The sequence below is a fragment of the Plectropomus leopardus genome, chromosome 7 (genome assembly GCF_008729295.1).
Source record: "Plectropomus leopardus isolate mb chromosome 7, YSFRI_Pleo_2.0, whole genome shotgun sequence".
Lineage (NCBI taxonomy): Eukaryota > Metazoa > Chordata > Actinopteri > Perciformes > Serranidae > Plectropomus > Plectropomus leopardus.
In genome coordinates, this window is record NC_056469.1 from 8053430 (window position 1) to 8074331 (window position 20902).

The 20902-nt window shown below is 42.3% G+C and overlaps 2 protein-coding genes across 3 annotated transcripts in view; both read right to left on the reverse strand.

Moving 5' to 3' along the window:
• Positions 1-1584, reverse strand: part of snap91a (synaptosome associated protein 91a) — a 74879-nt gene extending 73295 nt beyond the window's left edge. Inside the window, exon 1 of the mRNA XM_042490761.1 lies at positions 813-1584. Within this exon, the coding sequence (XP_042346695.1) occupies positions 813-942 (130 nt within the window). The 5' untranslated portion in view covers positions 943-1584. The remainder of the gene's footprint in view (positions 1-812) is intronic.
• Positions 1585-3618: 2034 nt separating this feature from the next.
• Positions 3619-20902, reverse strand: part of dop1a (DOP1 leucine zipper like protein A) — a 35373-nt gene continuing 18089 nt past the window's right edge. For both annotated transcript variants that reach the window (XM_042489228.1, XM_042489227.1), the window contains 24 exons: positions 19548-20073; positions 18489-18772; positions 18240-18392; positions 18036-18136; positions 16832-17097; positions 14565-16689; positions 13480-13591; positions 13089-13271; positions 11875-12000; positions 11271-11405; positions 10988-11043; positions 10715-10819; positions 10403-10469; positions 10011-10155; positions 9275-9354; positions 8528-8637; positions 8052-8201; positions 7301-7362; positions 6752-6904; positions 6138-6274; positions 5932-5987; positions 5658-5822; positions 5303-5432; positions 3619-4222 (listed from right to left, as the gene is read on the reverse strand). In XM_042489228.1, coding sequence (XP_042345162.1) covers positions 3914-4222; positions 5303-5432; positions 5658-5822; positions 5932-5987; positions 6138-6274; positions 6752-6904; positions 7301-7362; positions 8052-8201; positions 8528-8637; positions 9275-9354; positions 10011-10155; positions 10403-10469; positions 10715-10819; positions 10988-11043; positions 11271-11405; positions 11875-12000; positions 13089-13271; positions 13480-13591; positions 14565-16689; positions 16832-17097; positions 18036-18136; positions 18240-18392; positions 18489-18772; positions 19548-20073 — 5736 coding nt within the window. In that variant the 3' untranslated portion in view covers positions 3619-3913. The remainder of the gene's footprint in view (positions 4223-5302; positions 5433-5657; positions 5823-5931; positions 5988-6137; positions 6275-6751; positions 6905-7300; positions 7363-8051; positions 8202-8527; positions 8638-9274; positions 9355-10010; positions 10156-10402; positions 10470-10714; positions 10820-10987; positions 11044-11270; positions 11406-11874; positions 12001-13088; positions 13272-13479; positions 13592-14564; positions 16690-16831; positions 17098-18035; positions 18137-18239; positions 18393-18488; positions 18773-19547; positions 20074-20902) is intronic.

The window sequence follows — 20902 nt, forward strand, 5'->3', positions numbered from 1 at the left end:
TTGTGCTCTTCAACTTCATTAACATCACTTATGTTGACTTTCCTATAATTGTTGGTGTGTGCATCATTCTTTTGACATTTAACTTCATGTATGGATGTTCACTGGGGATGATGACTATAATGTGAAACTGCATGAAAGGATAATCGCTCTCAAGTATGCTGCATATCCATGATTTATGTTTGCCCATTCCAAATACTTGAATTGAATTGAACTGGCACCCTTCCTCCATCCGTCCCTACCTAGTTTCTACCAAGGAATATGCAAAAAAATCAACAAACTGCACCAAGAATAAAAGTCAGTGATATATGCTGCAGTGCCACACACCTTTGCACTATCACAGGGGACCAGAGGAGCCCAGGCAAGGGTCTGTATCTTTAGTTGTAACGACACCACATTTCAATAATGCATTTAAGCAACATGGGGGAGTCAGCCTCCAGTCAGTAAAGTGGCTAGTTTAAGGCTTTGTGGCTTCCCTACAACGGTGCTCATCTGCCAGCACAATGGGAGGAAGAAGCCCTGCTGTAATTAGGTAATAGGTTTGATTTGTTCAATTAGAGTGTAAATTAAAATAGTGGCTGCCTTGAGCATAATGTACACGTGAGCACATACTGTGGCTTCCACATTAACACACACTGGGGGAATGGATGGGGGGAGGCAACCATCATGGCTTTGGTGCATGGCCTAATTGTACATGGGGAGGGTGGAGGGAGGGTCGAAAGGACACATATAGTAGGATAGATAGATAGATAGATTGATATTTAGATAGACAGATACAGTATGTATATAGATAGATAGATAGGTAGATGACTCACATTCCAGGTGCTTCTTCTTTGGAGCTGTCTGTTCATGTGTGGTGGCTTTACACACAGCTCTGGCCACCTCGGATCCCGTCAGGCTGTACTGCGCCGCGGCGATGCGGTCCGTCAGCGTCTGACCCGACATCTTCTCTCTCCGTGGAGTCCAACCTCGACTATCGAGCGTCCACTATGGTCCTACCCCCCCCCCCAACACCAATATGAGCCGGCCTCAGTAATCCCAGTTGCCCTCGAAAGCACCACAAACACAAAGCACTAGAAAAGAAATAGCAGGACACTTTCTATAGAAGTGATTGCATAACAATACAGGAATGGGCTGATTCCTAGTGGTGGAACTGCATGCGTTTCTGGAACAATCATGGACTGACTTTCCTCCCTGGAGACTAGTATCCTTTAAAAAAACAGAGTCTAAATGAGCGAAAATTCCCAACTGCTTAATCCTAGTGCAGGTTTTTAGTGTTTTCTTTGATTTTTGATCAGTTTCTTACTATTTGTCGGCCAGCCTCTCTGACAAAACGCTCCTCTCCGGATGATGCTCGTCGCTGCCTCCCCCCCTCCCTGTCTTCCTTCCTCCAGCGTCCTGGATAATCCTCACCACCACCAGTCCGACAGTCCTTGTGTATCAGCGGGGCGTGCAGGAGAACATCAGGTCCTGGATGGCATCATCATCATCCCCCACCATCCAGTTGCAGCGTTTTTTCCTCCTCTTCCTCTCTGCTGCGGCCCTCCGTCTGCCTGCAAGCCCCGGCGATGCGCGCTTCAACCCCGGTCGATGGATGGCGGTGTTCCTGGTGGATTTACATCCTCCTGTTTATTTCATTATTAATTTATTTAGATTTTCTCACCAGCCCCGCCCCCTTCCTCTGAGTCAGGTGACGCAGTATTACCAACCCTGCTGTTGTCTATGTCATCGCGAGAGCTGGGGTGGGAGACGAGAGTTTGATAGAGGCTATGGATGGGTAAGGAAGGACATGAAGGGTTAATACAGCTATTCTACAGCCAAGCCTGATTCCTGTCATGCTCCATGCCGCTACCACACATTATGAAGGTCATATGAAGCGTGCTGCCTCAGTTATCACAGTTTTCTTTGAGCATGTTTAACTGCAGCCTGTCAGCAGGGGACTCTGTCTTTGGCCCTGTCCTTGGTGCTGATATGCGCTCCTCTGGGTAACTGTTAATTTCTCCTCTAGAACACAATTAATTGTTTGACCTGGCTGTAACTCACTGGTTTGCAAGTAGGGGAAGTACTCAGATTATTTGTTTTAGTAAAAGTGTTAAACATACTCCATCACAAGTAAAAGTTCTGCCTTCAAAATCCTACTTGTATAGTATTATTATGAGTAATATATACTTCTATATCAAACCTAAATTTGCGCTGAAAATTGGCCTGGAAAAATGGAACATCCTTACCTTCATGTGGCTACTCAAGGTGGAGCTAGTTAATCTATTTTATAGTTTTTATTGCTAGTCTGGTGCAGTGGTTCCCAACCCACTGGTTAAAGCTCCTCCAAACAGTCCTTAAATAAATGAGGATCTGTGAGATGATTAATAATGTCAGAGAGAAATGAAAAAGAAAAAAGTACAGCTACAGAAATTTCTATGAATTTTGAAACTTTTCTATAATCTTTGCTTGTTTTGTGAAACATTAGATACTCTGAGCCTCAAACACATGTTTAAATGACACGTTACTACTACTGCACTGCTTTTGGGGTAAGGGGTAACAAGCATAAAACAAGCATATGTTCTTTCTATGTAAAATCTTCATCAAAGAAGAACTCTAACTAGCAGCTATAGCTGTAAACAGCATAACAAGTAGATTTCCCTCACAGATGAAATGAATACACTCTAGTAAACAAGCAGCTCAAAACTGTACCCACAGTAAGTACCATGTACTTAAGAGAATCAGTACATGTACTTGGTTACTCACCAGTGCTGCCACTCAGAAGCTCCTTCACATCACCTTCTGCAAAAAAAATCTGATACACAGCAGATCAGTACCATGGATAGCAGCAAACCAGGGCTGTAGTCAAGACTAACTTGATCATGTTCAAGTCAAGTCCAAGACCAGGTCCAGTCAAGTCTGCATCGAGGTCCAAAGGCAGTCGAGACTAAGTCAAGACCAAGTCCACAGCAAATAGATTCCTGTTCAAGACCATAATACAGTTTATTTCCAATGCAAATATAGTAGAAATATCTATGTTTATACTATATAGTGTCAATAATATCTTACTGGAAATTAATTAAAATGCCAATAACTCAAAACTGAGACCGGACTCAAGTACTCCAGTCCTGCAACAGACCCTACAACTAAATAGGTGTTAAATCATCAAGAATATAATATGCCACAGGAGAAAAATCCTACGTGTAATTTATAAAATTAATAATGGATGAATTTGATTTAGCTGTTTCAGTTTCAGGGTTCTGACACTGGGCATGCTGGCTCACTGTCAAACTATCAACTGTTTATGTTATTATTAACACATGAGCTTTGACAAGGCAAAATGTCTGCTGTGGAAAAGGTCTTTTTGACTTATACTTGCTGCCTAGTCACCAGTTACAGGCTATATCTATTTATGTGTACACACAAGAGATGTAATTGCAAACACAACTATCAGTTCAATTTTTATCTGGATCATTATGAGACCCTAGTTCATGATACTCTGATAATTAAGACTAAATTGTAATTTGGCTTCATTTCATTGCACAAATCATGACGGAGGCTAAATTAGAGGTAGAGAACTTGGCTGAGATTAGGGACACAGTGTAAATGCATTTTCGATGTCATGATGACAGTGTGTAACCCTCCCGTTAGAAATCTTTATTAAGTCACATCGATATGGAATGGCACAGCATCTTCACTTTGTCCAAAAGGACTCACATGAAATGTTAAAAGTCAGTCATCAAAGCTGCTCCGTATATACAAATAATTAAAATTAAATACAATAGCTTTTGAAAAGTAAAATAATCGTTATAAATACAAAAATGTACAAACTATTTTCCCCATTTGTATTCCCTTGTTGTTTAATGTACAAGTTGAGGTTTTTCACTAGTGTTGATCAGTGGTGTGTTAATGCCCCTCCCTCCCCTCTGCTGTGTTTTCACGTCTTGATAAGGCCCTCTAGAAAGTCTTTCTCCACCATCTCCTCAATGTTCTGTCGAGCTCGACTCCAGAAGACTTTCTGGCTCTCCAGTTTGTGGCCCTCCTTGTGGCCGGGAAAGGAGGCGTCTGTGGGGTTGCGGGTGTATGCGGGACCTGTGCGGCTGCTGACCTTGCTGTTGAATACCTGGCTGAGCAGGTTGAAGAAGGGAAGCAGCTGCTCCATGCTGCGGATCACGTAGAGGGTCAGCATCAGGTGACCTGGCTCCCAGGAGAGAGTTCGGGTGGAACAGTCCTCCTCTGGATTTTTCTAGGGGAGAGGGAATAGATAACAAAATGTGAAACATTCATGCCATCCTTCAGGCTAGGGTACAATGCAGCATGAATGAAATGGGCCATAACTTGCCAAAAGTTTTTTTTTTTTTAATAAGGGTTCCCACACATTGTCAAATTTCAAAACTTTTCCATGACTTTTTAAGGAAACCCACATAATTTTTTTTTCTTGTCTCACTTGCCCGGCGTTTTGCAAACATATAACATTAAAACACTACTCAAAAATAATTTCAGCATCCCACAGGATGTGTTCAAGAAAATGTAAAAATCCAACAATAATTTCTGCTTTTACAGTTTCCAGCTATGATTTATGGTGTTATTTTGTGATTTTTTAAAAAGAAAACACGCCTTTCAAAAAGTTAAAAAGAACATTTTTAAAAAAGAAAAATAATTCCCATTTTGGTCAAGAAAACATGTCATTCAAATCTGTTTTCCAGGAGAAAAAAATTCATCGAAGTTTTTAAATTATCTCTAAAAATTGAATTTTAAATAAAAGAAGAAAATCGCCCTAAAATTTTAAAGGAAACATGCCCTCCCCTGCAGGTTTGGAGGGCATGTTTTCTTTCAATTTCAGCAGTAAAATACTAAATACAGCCATTTAAAGTTGTATGCCCCTGCCCTTAAACTAAAAGTGCTTATAAACATTACTTGAGATGCCTAGTGGGCATACATGAAGGGAGAGACAGCACACAGGAGAAAATGAAAAAATGCACGATAGACAAATAAACAAAATAATAACATAACCAAAACGTTGTCACATGGCGGTGCATGTTAGAGCTACGTATGTTACGTTGTCAGCTACAGAAAATAAATTAACTAATTTATTAATAATTTCATTTATTACACACAAAACATTTCCATTATTTTTCCAAAACTTTCAATGAATTTTCCATGACTTTTCCAGGCATGGAAAATGTGACTGTGAAATTCCATGACGTTTCCAGGCTTTCCATGACCATTGGAACCCTGTTTAATGAGTATTTCCTGCACATAAAAGAGACGGTCATTTGTTTCCATTATTTCGTAACCCTGTGTAGACAGAGGGAGGGTGAGATACCTTGGCTCGTTTCCTCAGAAGCTTAGCCAGTCGGACCACGTACGGTTTAAACTCTCTCTGGTGTGTCCCCTGACGTCTCACTTCCAGTCCTGAATCGTCTGACGCCTCTGGTATGAAGGCCCAGCGGTACCTGTAATGAGGCAGGACTCTCTCAGAAACAACATAATTTTCATCTATTTAACGAGTTACCAGAGCTTTTAATAGGAGCAATATGCTATCCGCACACTGACATTGGGGCAATTCTTCCATTTAAATTTGAAAAATGACCCCTGCTGTATTCATCCATTCAAAACAGTGACAGAGACACTCTTTTAACTAATTATGTGTATTATGACCCAGGCTTGTCTGTACTGACATCTGGAACTGAGGCAGGCTCTCAGGAGGCAGGGCCAAAGCCAGGTCCAGGAGCTTGCAAGCAGACAGGTAGAGGTTGAGCCAGCGCTGGCTGTTGTAGGAGGTGGAGAAGCCGTTCCCACCAGAATAGGTGGTTTCCAACCCAGCCACAGATGGCCCTGACGTCCTGGAGGTGGGCAGGAGAGGACAAATAAATTTAGGGAACACAGAAAAGAGTCATTTCTGATGATCATTTGCTGCTACAACATGGTTTGCGATATCAACAGATAATGTACCTTGAGATGTCTTCATCTGCTGTTAGCTCCTGCTCCATCAGAAGAAACACTTGGACCTGCAGGGAAACATATACAAAGTCTGAATGAGCGTGTGTGTTTGAGTTGGTTAATACGCACAGGGGACTGAAAGAAAGAAACACATGAAAATGCAGTGAGTGAGCAAGAGAGAAAGAGAGAGACTGCATTCAGTGACGTCTAGTTCTTACAAGCTCAGTGATCATGGTGGGCCACAGGGAGGTGAGGTGTTGAGGTGACATGCGCAGCAGCAGCACTCTGAAGAACAGGAACACCTGAGCATGGAGGATGGGCACCTGAGGCAGACGCAGGCTCTCCACCAGACGCTCTGAACACACAAACACATTTTTAAGTGTGCTCAGCGAACATGTGGTAAAACATTCAGGTCAATAAACCCATATATACTAGATCCTTAAGTATCTGTCTGCGTTTACTTGCAGTTGGGCTCAGAAACAAGGGTTTGAAATCATTCATATAAAAATCATCTTTATTTAGAAGGCTATAGAAAGCCTCTGCAGTTTGCCGTGATACACATAGTTTTCCATGAGTCTTTGTTACACTGAATTTCAGTTCAAGTGTTTGAGTGTTTTCAGTGTTTCAAGTTCAGTTAAAGTTACCCAGACTCACATCAGTCACATTTATGGAAAATTTACAGTTTGAAATATACCATTTTTTTCTTTCAGCCCAGTTTATTAAGCTATATTTTATGATGTTTGGTGAGGAAAATGATCTGTTAAAGTTAGAGTGGAAACTGTTAACGAAAATATTACGTGGTAAATTTTTAGTATATGTGTTTTTTGTTCACCTTGTATGTCTGGCAGGTATTTCTGGTACTGGTCCACTTCACTGCTGTAGATGGTGAAAGCCAAGCGTTTGAGCAGCATGGCTCTCTGCTCCAGCTCAGCGTCTCTGTTGGTGAACAGACTCAAAGAGCTGCTCTGGGCTACGGCCACACGGGCTAAAGGGAAACACACAGTCATAATTAGTCTATCTGCCAGTCTTTCACCTGTTAATAGGCTTTAATAGAAGGTGTCGTTTGCTACAGTACATAGATTGAAAAGCCCCGTGAGGCCAATTTGTGATACTAGGCTATATAAATAAAATAACCTAACAATGTACTATTTCACATCAGTATGTTTTGCAACTGAATGAGCTACAGATTTAACAGGACTGTAAATGTAAGCGCTTGTTTTGATCTACAGGATGCAGGTTTGATTCTCCCTGAGATTACATGACAAAGGCAAAACACTCAGTGCAAATGTCACTAAGAGAAAAGGTGATCTGGTAAATCATCTGTAACCACACCCGGTGGCAAGAACAACAAACAAACTCCACTTAAGATGGTAAAGCTTACTCATGAGGTCTCTAAATGTGGTCTTGTCATGAGTCATCAGGTGGTCAATGATGGCTCTCCAGCTGAAAAATTAGGAAAATTATGTTGATGTTAGACTAATATTCCAGAACATTTAGACATATTAACAAACACTTAAAATTGCATCTTTGATGTCCCTGAGTCTTATTTTACTTTTTCCACAACAGGTAAACGGCTAAGACAGTCCTATAGTAGTAACATAATGTTTATATACTATATTCCCCTAAACCTGACAGGGTACACACGGGCATGCTTCTTCCCTGTGCACATATGCAGTTGTACATTTTTGACAAATTGACAATATTCTTCATTTGGTTCCCCTTTGTTTGAATTTGTAGATAAAATGTATTTCTTGCATAATCAATGTGGTAATATAACATTAGTCACCAAAGTATTGGTTAATAAAGGTAAAAGTTGGACTCTTCTTTACAAAACACTCACTCAACATTCAAGCTGATTGAAGATGTTCTAAAAATTACTCCTAATGTTTTCCCAGCAACTTTACTGAGGTGTCAACAAAATAACAGCAGGGATAATTACTGACTTTTCATTTTGGGGTGTACTACTCCTTTATATTACCGTTGTTATAACTGGCTTGGATGTTAGGATTGTAAGTGCACCCTGACTTAATGTATTTTTTCCTCTCCCACTCATTGTAATCACTTAAGCAACATGTTAACACCAGCTGTAAAAATGGTCCCCCACACACTGTCAAGTTTCCTCTCCTACTCACTGGCTGACGCAGGAGGAGTCCATCTGGAAGAAGGTGTGGTCCATGAAGAGGTCGAAGGCCTCCTTTTTCCAGGCCCGTCGGGTGTACTGGTACCCACTTAGGCTGCTCAACAGTTGGATGCAGGCCCGGTAGCTGGGGGCGTTGTGAGCACTGGCAGGAAAGACAGAAGTTGTACGCTTTCATATAACACATGAAAATGATCAGCTACGACTCACTTTTCACCTAACATCTCCCTTCCTAGCATGAAAAGGTCAGTTCTATATTTTCACTCAAGATTTCAAGTCCTTCACCTTCATACTGGGCACTTTTCAATGTACAAAGGTTCTTAGAGTACATTTCCAGGTTAAAGCCAGTCCTCAGTTAAGAAATTGAGTTTTTTCATGTTTTTGCCAGAAATTCAGAGAAAATCTTGGTGACAGCAAACTGTGACAGTGACAAGTGTGAAAATACAACAAAAGTAAGATGGCCATCCTCACCTGTGGTTGCGGAGGTAGGGCACTACGTAGTGCATGATATTAACCAGCAGTGGGATCACCCTCTCCTTCTCGTCACTGTAGAACACCATGTCCAGAAGATGAGCCAGCACCTGACAAACATTCAGTATTTACTCATTTCTTTCTTACACTGTATGCTTTCAGTAGGTGTGGCAACACAAAGTGACTTTCTTTCTAAACAGCAGAAAGTTCATTCATCTCTAGATATTAAGCTACTTCAATTCCTTTGCTGGGAAACTCTCTGATACAATATATTACTGCACCATACAACATTATAACAAACTGCACTGCAGCATTATGCTGATATATTGCTCTGAATAAACCCATTCATCTATAAGCTGCAAACAGCAGAAGCAGATTCTGCATAATTAGCTGCACATTGAGCTAAACCGCCCAGATAGAAGACGGTAGCCAGCAATTTCAACTACCCAGCTCAGCTCATTCACAGCTCCACACTAAGTCCAGTGAATTTATTCACTGCTACTATTAACTGAAGCAGAGGTGGGGAGGTGGTCGTAAATCAGCTCTAAGGAGCTGAGTTGGATTGTGTTAGTGCACTGTAGGGCTTTGCCTGAGAGCAACAGGCTGACAAATGTGAGCGAGAGCAGCTTCAGACATAATCAAGATGAACAATGGAAATAACTGGCATGGCCGCTGACTGATGGGCCTCAGAAACAACAGTTGTGCAGGAAGGGTTCATGCTGAATCACACAGACATGAGTGTTTTACCTCAGCCAACAGAGTGAGGGCGTGAACGCTGTACACTGATGGAGTGAAGCTGGAGGCCTCCATCACTGTGAGCATTAAATCTAGAAAACACACATACTAAACATTAGCAGCAGCAACACAGCCATGCAGACTCGCAGTACAAATGTACATTTTACATGCTTTTTGTAGGGAATGTAAACAGAAGGATTGAGGTGCTCCATTTTGATCTCTCACGTGTAGTTTCAAATAATTTTGTACGCTTGATTTAGTTGGATTACATTCATCCTTCACATAAAAATACATCTCTGGTATGAACACAGAAATGATCTTTCCCATACTAAAATACAGACCCTGTACACAAATCCAAATAGGACAGTATCCAAGCTTTATGCCTAACCAACTTTTTCTTCCTGGTCAAGTGATATGGATTTAGTCTTGAATTGACTAACTGTATGTCAGGAGAGAAACTCATTGGCAACTTAATAACAGTGAAAACATCTAAACCCATTGAGTTTGTCGGAGCTTCTTTGTGGAATCAGACAGCAAAATGCATGCTGTACACATAGTTATGACTGTTATGAAAGTAAAATGCATTTAAGCTGGCATTTAAATAGGCCTCCGTAAACAAAGTTTCAAAAATCTAGTGTAATTTTAGTAAGTTTCATGTGTACTGGCTGTTATATACTGCAGTAATATGCATTAAAACAGTCTTCATTGGCACTTTCTGCAGTGCAAATCATGCTTGTAAGCAGCACACCTTCTACATCTGCTTCCAGGTTGGCTCCATCCACAACTATCTGAGGCGAGGCCTTCACCTCCAGATTTCTCCTCAGCCACGTGGTTGGCTCCAAAGAGGAGCCTGCAATCGTCCCGATGGCCTCCACCACCTTATGGGTTACATCCTAAATGCACAAATTATATTAACTTAGTTGTGTTCAATAAGATCATTTTCACTGTGGTTCACTCTATAATCCTGTATGGCAATGGAGTGTAAAATGAAAGTAAAACGTGTCATTAAAATTATAAAAAATAAATACACACAACAGCTTAGATGTTACTGAAATAAAAGGAAAGAAGTATGATCTAATTTTAAAACAGAATGGAAAAAAATGAGAGTTAAATAGAAGCCAAAGTGGCTGTAGTAATTACCTGCAACTCCCGCTGGTCCTTCTTGCTCTCCAGATTAGGATTCTTCAAAATGAACTCATTCAGAACTCTAGAGAAAACAAAGAGGAAGGAGAGCAAGAGCCGTGTTGAATTAGAATATAATGTGGAAGTGGAAGGAGGTGGAGTCATTCCAGACTCATTCAGATCCACACTGTGACCATTTAATTGTAAGCAGTCCACTAATGTCCACACAACTGATACATTAAGTATAGCTGTACAAGTAATTCCCAGATGTTGTGAGAAGACAGAGACACCTGTAACACAATTAAAAGAAGAGAAGGAAGCGAAACCAACCCTAGTATAAGAAACTGTCCCGGGGCAGGCAGGCCTAACGGTACTGAGTCCTTCAGCAAAGCCAACAGAGATGGCCAGCTATCAACCAAACTGGACACAGGGATCCTGGGACACAAACAAGCAAAATCATGAATGCAAAATAAAACATTTTTTGATGTTAGAAGGCTCTAAGCTAATGGCGCCTTTATGAAATAAAATCAATAATGACATCCTTTACATTAAATAATAATAATATACATGTAAAATAAACATATACATTACTGTTGGACTCACCGCTGGACATAGGCATAGAAAAACTGCAGCATGCAGACCTCCAAAGAGAGATGCTTCTGTGGGGAACAGTGAAGAAATTATGTTAATATAAAGAAAGAAAGCAGTTGTGAAACCAAAAATCAAAAGATTGCACTCTCTTTTTCTCGGTTTAATTAAAAACCAAAAACTCTTACATTGATAATGTTGCACACAGGCAAAAACTCTTACAGCTCTGCACAGTCTAATAGTATCATGCTGAGGAAAAACATGATAGGGATGAAACCATTTAAGTGAATGGACTAACCTTGTCCTTTGCAATGGCAGGCGGCTGCTTCAGAACCTCTTTGACTGTTTGCATGACCGTCTCAGTGCGCATGGCACTAACAGACCTGACCAGCTCAACCAGAAGCAGCTGTTCTTCACTGGCTACAGGAATCACCTGAAAGACATGGTATAAATACAATGATTTAAAAAGATCACCTAAACACAGACAAACCGGAGTGTGGGCATCTCTGTTGAGAACAATGCTGGTGAGAGAATGAGTGCTACAAATTCTCGCATGTTTTCCCAAAAATAGTGTCTTGCTTTGCTTTGGTGTGGTGTGACTTCTCAGCTGGTTGCAGTGAGGCACAGGTGGACTCAAGGTCCCTGTGACATCAGTATTGGGTGTGGTCACAGGTACAAAAAAGTACATATCTGACATATCAAACTGCTTTGTAGTGAGGTGTTAATTCACTCTTTAAATACATTTTACTTTAGCATGTAAACAGAGATGAACACATTTTCCTGCTTATTACACTGAACACAAAGTTAATTTAAGTCTGATGTAAATGGCGTTCACTGCAGGCCTCGACACAATAAAAAGAGTATTCGTGCTTTTTTTACCCACTGTTTGTCAGAACACCGACCTTATTTCTGACAGGAGTCTTGACCTGCTTCCTCTCATTCCAAACATAAGCAATCGCTGCCATGAAGTGAGCACCATGGTTCATCGAGATGGGGCCCAGCAACTCCAGGATTTGCTGCCGGAGGTTCTGTAGAACAGATGTAAGAAAGGAGGTTAGACCTAAACAGCTGATTACTTACAATGCAAATAATTTCCATTCTGTCAATAGCAACGTCTTGTTAATATCTTTCAGTGCATCTTGCAGTACAATGTGTTCATAAAAACACAACTGAATGCCAGAAATGAAAAAGAGATTTCATTTTCAGATATGCATCACCCATTACAATTCACAGTTTTCCTGTTAATGGACAACATAAACTGCCTAAAATTATTATTACCTTTAAAGTTGATATGCTGTTACTTTCTGTGTAGCAATAAATATTCAAACTGACAAAATATGCCAGTTAGTTGCCAACGTAAGTTTATGTAAGCAGATTTTTAGGCCTTTAATAATTCTTCCTGCAGGGACTAAGGCCCTGTAATGATTACACAATATGTTCTGCACAGAATAAAAATCACTAAATTATGTCAGTGAAAATTGCATTACCAACCCACCTCTGGAAAAAAAACTAATATCATCTGCACAAGGCTAATAACTACTTGCAGAAAAATACAAAGCTATTATTGCTAAAAAAAAATTCTTTAGTGTCAGTAATGAGATACAGCTTTTACTGTTGAGACCAGTAACCCAAGTATTATGTAGGGGGTTATAATACTTTCTCTGTAAAACATTTTAGGCCCGGCTGCCCACACACATCACACCTCTGGGACTGATTTTCACTTTGGTGTGTTCACCGCACAATACAGTTTCCCGTTTTACACCTGACCTCAGTTAAGTGCTGCACGGAGACATTTCAGGTTATCTGAAAAAGTGTGAGCGATTTTTGCATTTATAGTTGGGTAAGGCAACACAGGTTAAATAGTGAAATGTATTAGTGGGGTTCTGCATTCATCATAAGAGCCATTTTATCTCTTTAACATGGACAGACACATAGTCAATTGTAGACAAATTATCTCAGACACAATTCTTAGTTTGTTCAGTCGTGCATTTCCCTTATTCTGCAGACAAAACATGCATTTATTTATGGCAAGGCAAAAAACAGTTATCACCTAGCTAATTAATATCAACATTAAAATATGACTAAGTTTTTGATGGATACGTATTGCCCGGTGTACCTTAGTGGAGCCAAGGTTGATGTTGGATGTGGAGGCAGCAGAGGCAGCAGCTGGTTTGTCGGAGTTGTCCGCCTGGTGGAGGACGCTCCACAGCAGAGTGACAGACGACATGATGGTGTGGAGGATGGAGAGGATGCCTGAGCGAGCCTCAGCCAGGTGCTTCTGGTCAACGCTCACTTGTAACTTAGAGGCAGAATATGTAACCAGACAGTCAGTACATATGTGGCTATACCATTATGCCAACAAATACAAAATACCAAACACACAAATCAAACTCTAGAAAATATCAAATCGATGTATATTTTGCAGAAATTGAAGCCTACATTTTCCATCATTCACTGGGAAATGACAGAGAAATTTAAAACAGAACATTGGTGCTTGGCGCCCTCACCTGGTGGTATTGGGAAGTAGGATCCAGCAGGCAGTAATGGATGATGGCTGTCACCCCCTCCAACACTGTCAGAATCAGGTCAGGAGGGATGCAGAGAGCCATCCACTGGGGTCTAGAACAGAATGGGACAATATGCACTTTAATTAACACATATTTTGGAATGTATTTTATACAGGCAACAAAAAATAAATGTAATGCTTTAAAGACTTTTTAAAGATAATTTTTAAACAAACTTCAGACAATTTTTGGACAAATCATCTTCTCCCTATTCAAGCATTGCAGGTGAGTAGTATATATGAAGTCCTGTGCAGAGGTAGGTTTTATGCAGAATATCTGACATATATTAATATGATAGAATATGGTTATTAGAATAAGGTATGTTGATCTACATTTTGACAACATTGTATGTATAAAGTGAATAGGTTTTAAAGATTTCTAAGATCAGAAATGTGGACTGACACAGAAGAACTTGGCTCATTAAAAAGAAATTACAAGATGGATAAATGACATAAGAAACTAAGACCTCACAAACTCAAATCTACTACAATGACTTTAAAGCCTTATATTTAAAAAAAAATAATTTGTTACATTTTTAGACTAAGAACCTGTAGACACCTTGTGTTTTTATTAGAATATTTTTATAGCCAATCATTTTATTACAACTGGTTCATCCAAAAAGATTGATGACGTAGAAGAGAGCCATCGCATCTTGTGGTCAAGAGTGCCATCTAGTGACCAAACTAGGGCTACGCCATTTATTGCATTGCTTTTCCTGTATGAGTACAATTACATGGACATGTGTAACCGATTTATGAGGCTTATCCCAGATATGATGAGATTTAGGATATGGTGTTTACATGAGCACAGAGAAATCAGGTTATTCACATTTCACAATCATTATTCACAAACACATGGAGCATATTCAGGTTTCTCATATATAAATATGGTGTTTACATGCTCAAACACATAGAGGGATACTCCAAAAACACGATCTGTGCCCATGTAAATGCACTCTATAATATACATGTGGAATGGCTTATAATAATAGCATAGCTCATCAGTATGATCCGTGTGGATGTTATTACCTGGTGTCAGTTATCCCCGTCTCATAGCGGTACTGCTGAAGAAGATTATCCAGGTTCCTGCACAGCTGCAGAGTGACTGAGGCCACCACCCTCCTCAGCACCCTCCCCATGTATGGCAGAGTGGCTGTAATGAGTCCTATCCACTGGGGATGCATCTTACACGCATGGTGCTGATGCAGCGCCCTGATCACCGCACACAGAAACATGCCCTGCGCTGTTATAGGCTGTCCGTGGAGGTACTGCAGAGATGTCATTGGCTGCTGAGGGTTGACATGCTCCACTTCCCCACCTAGGATCTCAAACCCAGCCCCGGCAGCACCTCCTGCTCCTCCACCTCCTGCTCCTCCTCCTACAGGTTCTCCTCCCTCTTCAGCGGGCACCAGGACTCTGTGCTCAAGTACAACCAGGCTCTGCAGCAGTCGGAGCAGCTGAGACTGGACTGCGCTGCAGCTGTCTATCTGGTCCTCGGACAGGTTGATGACACTGTCCTCTGAAAGACCCTCCTCCACTGTGGCCACGTTCACCCCTGCCACCCGCTGCTCGTGCCACTTCTGGGCACTGAATATGGAGGACAGCAGGCAGTGGAGAACCACTTTCTGAACCTTGCACTTAGAGAGGACGTCACTGATGAAACTGGCAAAGCCCTTCGCCGAGCCGCCTGTGACTTTGACAAGCTCGCTGAAAAGGAGTGTTAGAACCTCCACACTGGTCAGCTGCATGGCCCGGTTCCCGGCCAAGTCCTGAGGGCCTGCTGCCAGGTGTGCAGAGTAATAGCTTCTTAGGAAGTAGAGACAGAGTGAGATGATGATTTCCAGGTACATGGCGCTGCGGAATGAGTGGGAGTGGGAGTCTTGGGGGATGGGACAGTAGAAGTCTTTGCCCATGACGGAGACCCTGTGACGAGCTAGGAGGTTTTGGAGTAAAGAGAGCTGAGGAGTGTAGGTGTTGTTGATGCTGGTGGTGGAGATGGCACTTACAAACCCTGAGGGAGCGGCTCTGAGCATGGCTGCAATGGCTGACAGGGCGTGGAGGGCCCGGGAGGAGTCGTACAGCTGGAGGTAGAGCAGGACGTGCTGGTAGAGAGGATGGATGTTAAAACGAGGCGGGGCAGAGGATGATCTGCGTCCTGTGACACTGACCCCACCGACGGTCCCACCAGAGCCCCCGCTGGGCGAGCCGGTGTCGCTCTCAATCTCTGATACCTCCCCTTCCCCACAGCTGTACCAGTTTTCTAAATCCAGGCTGTCCCCAAAGAAAATACTGGGTGGCCGCAGTTTTTCAGCTTGGTTTGCTATCTTTCTCTGCCTCTCCTCCTCTTTCCGTTTGACCTTCTTGATCTTAGGCTTGGCCCCTGGAGATTTGTCGGCTAGCCTCTCCATGATCTTCCCTTTAAGGCTGAGCTGGGTGCTGCTATGGCTACGTTTACGGGCCTGAGGGTCGTCCACACGCAGGTTGTGATCTGGGGTGACGGGGTCGGAACTGTCTGGAAGCGTGACGATGGAGGGTGATGAACTGTGACGGGTGATGCCCTCTCTGTGCTCCTCCTCTGCAGATATATCAGCCCGTGTAACAGCGAGGAACTCCAGCGTGCCTCCAGCCAGCATCTCAGGCAGAGTCTGGTGGCTGGAGCCTGCAGGAGGGCCAGAGTCAAGATGGGGACCATTGGAGGTATCAGAGGAAGTGCTGTCTGTGTCTGTCTGGGGCCAGTTTTCAGGTTGAGATGAGACTTCAAGAGATCCCTCATCTACTGAAGTCAAAACCCTGTCTATCAGCTCTTTAATTACAGAAGACACAGCCTCCTCTAGAGAGTCCTCAGACATGTCATCTGAGGGACCAGGCTGCTGGTCTGAGCCACTGACTGTGCTGCTGATGACTTCTGGGTCCTCAAAGCTGCCGTTTTCCACTGTAGACGACTGAGAGCCACTGGAATCAGAGCTCTGGAGCTCCCCCTGTTGGTCAGCAGGCTGATATTCACCAGCTAGTTGAAGGTTCTCGCTACTCAAACTCAGTAAAGACAGGCTGTCACTCAAGGGGTTAACAGTCAAACAGAAGGGCTCCATGTCACCCATTACAAGGCCTCGGAGCTCCTCACGTGCCACCGTCTCACCTTGGACCTGACCGAAGGCTGATAAACAAAAGAGAAGAAAAAAAAAAACAGCCAAATGCTTCAGAATGTTCCTTTCACAGTCAACATGGAAACTAATTGCAAAGAAAATGACACAAATACCAGTAAAACTAAAAAAGCTGTATTGCTGGACATTGCTTACTGTCCGAGAAGCCAGAGTCCCTGGTGTAAAAAGGTTCTGATAGCTCCTGTTCAGGTGGTTCGGGGAAGACCTGGGCCCAGTGGCGTTGGGCTTGTACCCTCTGAATGGATACTCTGTGAGTCTTGGGGTGAAGCAGAACGAGGAGGAGAGGCTCTAAAACCCGAGCTATGTCATGTCTCTGAAGGACCTGATTCAGCCATGCCCGACCAACAGCGCTAGTACATGGATCCCAATAACTCAAACTGTCGAGCATGATGAAAAGAGATCTGTGAAGATAGGGAAGAAAAAATGAAAAAATGAATTTGACTTGATATAAAATACAACTCTATTACTGGACAATCCACTCAGATATATTACAGGGAAAGTTCACCCCAAACCAGAAATACATATTTTTCCTCTTACTTGTAGTGCCATTTACCAATCTAGATTATTTTAGTTTTAATTTGTTGAGTGGTGAAGATATCACCTGTAGAGATGTCTGCTTTCTCTCCAATATAATGGAACTCAATGGCACTTGTCTTGTGATACTGAAACACAAAAAAATACATTTATAAAAACTCGGCAGGGTCTCTTTCCAGAATTAATGATCCGGTTACTCAAGATACTCACCAGATCTTGTTGTGAGCAGTTTCATGTAATAATTATATTCTTTTAACCAAACTACGCTTCCCTCATGTATCACTGTGCAGGGGAAAGCGTGCATCTACTCATGGATGAGATGTGCTCATGACAGCTCGCAGGGGAGCTAGAGCCTATCTCAGCTGTCATTGGGCGAGAGGTGGGGTACACCCTGGACACGTCACCAGACTATCACAGGGCTGAAACATATAGACAAACAACCTTTCACACTCACAGTCACACCTATGGGCAATTTACTGTACTGTAGTTCAGTACAAAGAAAACAGTGCCTAAATGAAACTGCTCACAACAAGGTCTTTGGATTATTTTAAGTAAATGGGTCATAATTTCTGAAAAGAGACATTGCTGTTGAGTTTTTCGAATGTATTTTTTGGCACTTTGAGCACCACAAGCCAAGTGCCATCCAGTTCCATTATATTGGAGAGAAGGCAGACATCTCTACAGCCAACATCAACACTCAGCAACTTTAGATTGATAAATAGCACTACAGGTAAGAGAAAAAATATGCATTTTATATTTTGTGGTCGATTGTCTTTTTTTCAGCATCATTTTGAGGCCAACATACCTGTCAAATGTGCGATTAAAAGGAGAAGATTTGGTGATGTTCAGATCTCTTGTCAAATGCCACAGCACAGAGAACTTTACATGGGCCTCCAGACGAATTCTCTGCAAGGAAAAGGCGCCTCAGCATTCAATGACAGATTACGTTGTATTTGCAGATTAAGTGACTGAAGTTATTTCTGGGATGTAAAGTATCAGCAGCACTAACCTTGTCTCTGTGCATGAGCTGCTGGCTGATGACATCCTCACAGATGCTGGAGGAAGGCACCAGGTTGTGGAGCTGGTAGAAAAGTTCCACGCTGCGTTGGTGGTGCTGAGGTGTTCCTTCACTCAACTGGTCCCATAGGATCAGAGCCACACTCTGTGTGATTTAACAGATTGGAGATTAAACAGAGTCAGGACCATCAAAAAATTCAACCCACCAACAGTCCAACGATAATCTAAAACAACCTTCTACCTTGAAGAAGTTTGTCTTGTCTGCGATGTACTTTAGGATTCCCTGAGTGAGTGGTGGCCTAATGACGACAGCTACTCGACCCTGGCTGGGGCTCATTGGCTGGGTGGACTCTGAGCTCACATTAGATGCCACGCTCTCTGCTGTCACCATGGCAACTGATTGGGTGAGTCCCACAAGGTCCATGAGCAAGGAGATGGCCACACCCTGCAGGCTGAAGTCACTGGCCAGGCAACAGGCATCCATCAGGGTCTGAAGCCACACTGGCAGACCAACCTGCTCAGTGCCTGTATTGAAAGAAAGTGATACAGTATTCAAATGTAATAAATCAAATCCTTTAAAAAACTATGAAACAAGAACATGAAAGCACCTCCCCTTTTTTATTTTATTTCATTTAAATTTTATTTTTATTTCATCCCTCTGGCTTACTTACTATATCATCCTTCTTTCCTTTCTTACTATCTCTTTTTTTAGTTCTTACCATACATTTTGTATGGTCATATAGAACACCCATCCACCCACAGAAACAGTCTCCTAACACGCACGCACGCGTGTCTGCCATACAGACACAATTGAATCCTCCGGATCATTTAAATTTTCAATTTATCTATTGCCTTTTATCCTTCTCCTCCCATATCCTCCCTGACGTCTTCTCCTATTGCCAGCAGCCAGGCTTTGAAGACAGTTCCCAATTCTCCCAAAGACTTTTACACAGACACGAACAAAACACACACACGCACACACACACACACACAATCTCACTTTGTTAGTCTAGTTCCCCATATGTCTTTTTTTTCATAATGGAAATGTTTGCCTTAATTTGTATTGCACTATACTTTGGTCACTTGCTCTTTGCTATGTGTTTCCATGTCACTTGCAAAGAAAATCACAAAAAAAATGCAAAAAACTATGAAATATCACATGATCTTAGCACTCTGCCAGTCTCCCTAGCTCTGGGAATTCTTGTCATGTCAAGTCAGTTTTATTTACATAGCCCCAATATCCTCTTGTCCCAAAACGGTTCTTTCATTTTTGACCTCAGAGAGTGGTTTTGGCACTTACCTAACTGCTCTTCCTGTGTGGGTGAGGACTTGAGGTTGCCCTCTGCGATGTAGACGGGGAAACTGGAGCATTCTAGAAAGAGCTGACAAGCAGCAGTGAAGGCAAGGACACACTCCCTCTGGACCAACCCTGATCCTGTGCACGACTCCATATGATCACTGTGCTGGAAGCCCTCTGAAACCAGAGCCCCTGACTGCATAACCTCTCCTCTCTCACTCTCAACTTTGTTCACTTGCCCAGGGGTAATATACAAGGTGATAAGACGGGAGAGAAACTGCTGGAAGTGCTCCAGGCAGCACTGCATGACTGGTTTGTCCAAAGGCTTGGTCTGAGACGGGCCTGAGGAGCGACGGCCTGTTTTGACCGCTGGGTGTGGATGAGGGGTTCGCTCTGTCTCCTCCGAACCATCTCCCTGGTACTGGACAAAGTCTGTGAAGCCAGTTTCTGAGGAGCGACCGCTGGGAGGGTTTTCTCCGTCCTCAAACACCTCCCCATTGCCAGGCAGCTCCAAAGTAGCAGGCAAAGCCTGCAGGAGAGAAGAGGAACGGTGACAAGGGAAGTTCAGAAAAGGAAACAAAGGAAGAGAAGAGGTGTGTTCTGATCAGTGCAGTGAAATTACAGCGAGCGGGGAAACCTCCCATTGATTCCCACGGAGCATTTGTTTCTCTGTTGAACTTTCTTTTTTAATTTATTTAATGATGTTTACAACATCATCTATAGGTGTGATTTGGTACAGCTAGTGCTGTTTTGTTCATACTACATGGTTTGTTTTATGGTGACTGTGAAGGCATTTATCATCTGAGTCTAAGCCAAATTTCCCTAAGGTGACAATAAAGTATATCATATCATATCGTATCTCTTTTTAGTGTTCCAAAGATAAATGTTATGTTGGATAAATCTATCATTTTTCTGTATGATTTAATGTCTAGTTTCCTTTAAAGCTTTGCACACCCACACAGATTTTCTAAATTCCCCTGGCTGACTCGACCTTTAGTCGAGTTAAAGCTGGGGGAGCTACTCTGGAAATTGTGTGATGTCACAAAACTCTTTTTACTAATAAGAATGACAAAGGTTAAAAAAAATAGCAAGAGGATGAAAGAGATGTCAGTCAATTGCACAAAGCCCACACAGCTGAGTAAAGGTCTGAAAAACTCTGTGGGCAGATGATGAATATACAGCTGCTTTCATGGCACAACTGTAGACATTTTTACAGAAGGCATTTTATCTTGTCATTGCAGGGAACGCACAGGTGTGACAGATAACCCTTACGAAGGCCAAATCAATTCACATAAGTGTTCCAGTAGGTCATTACAGTGAGCCAGCACAAACAATAACAAGGATACTTGAACTGTCCA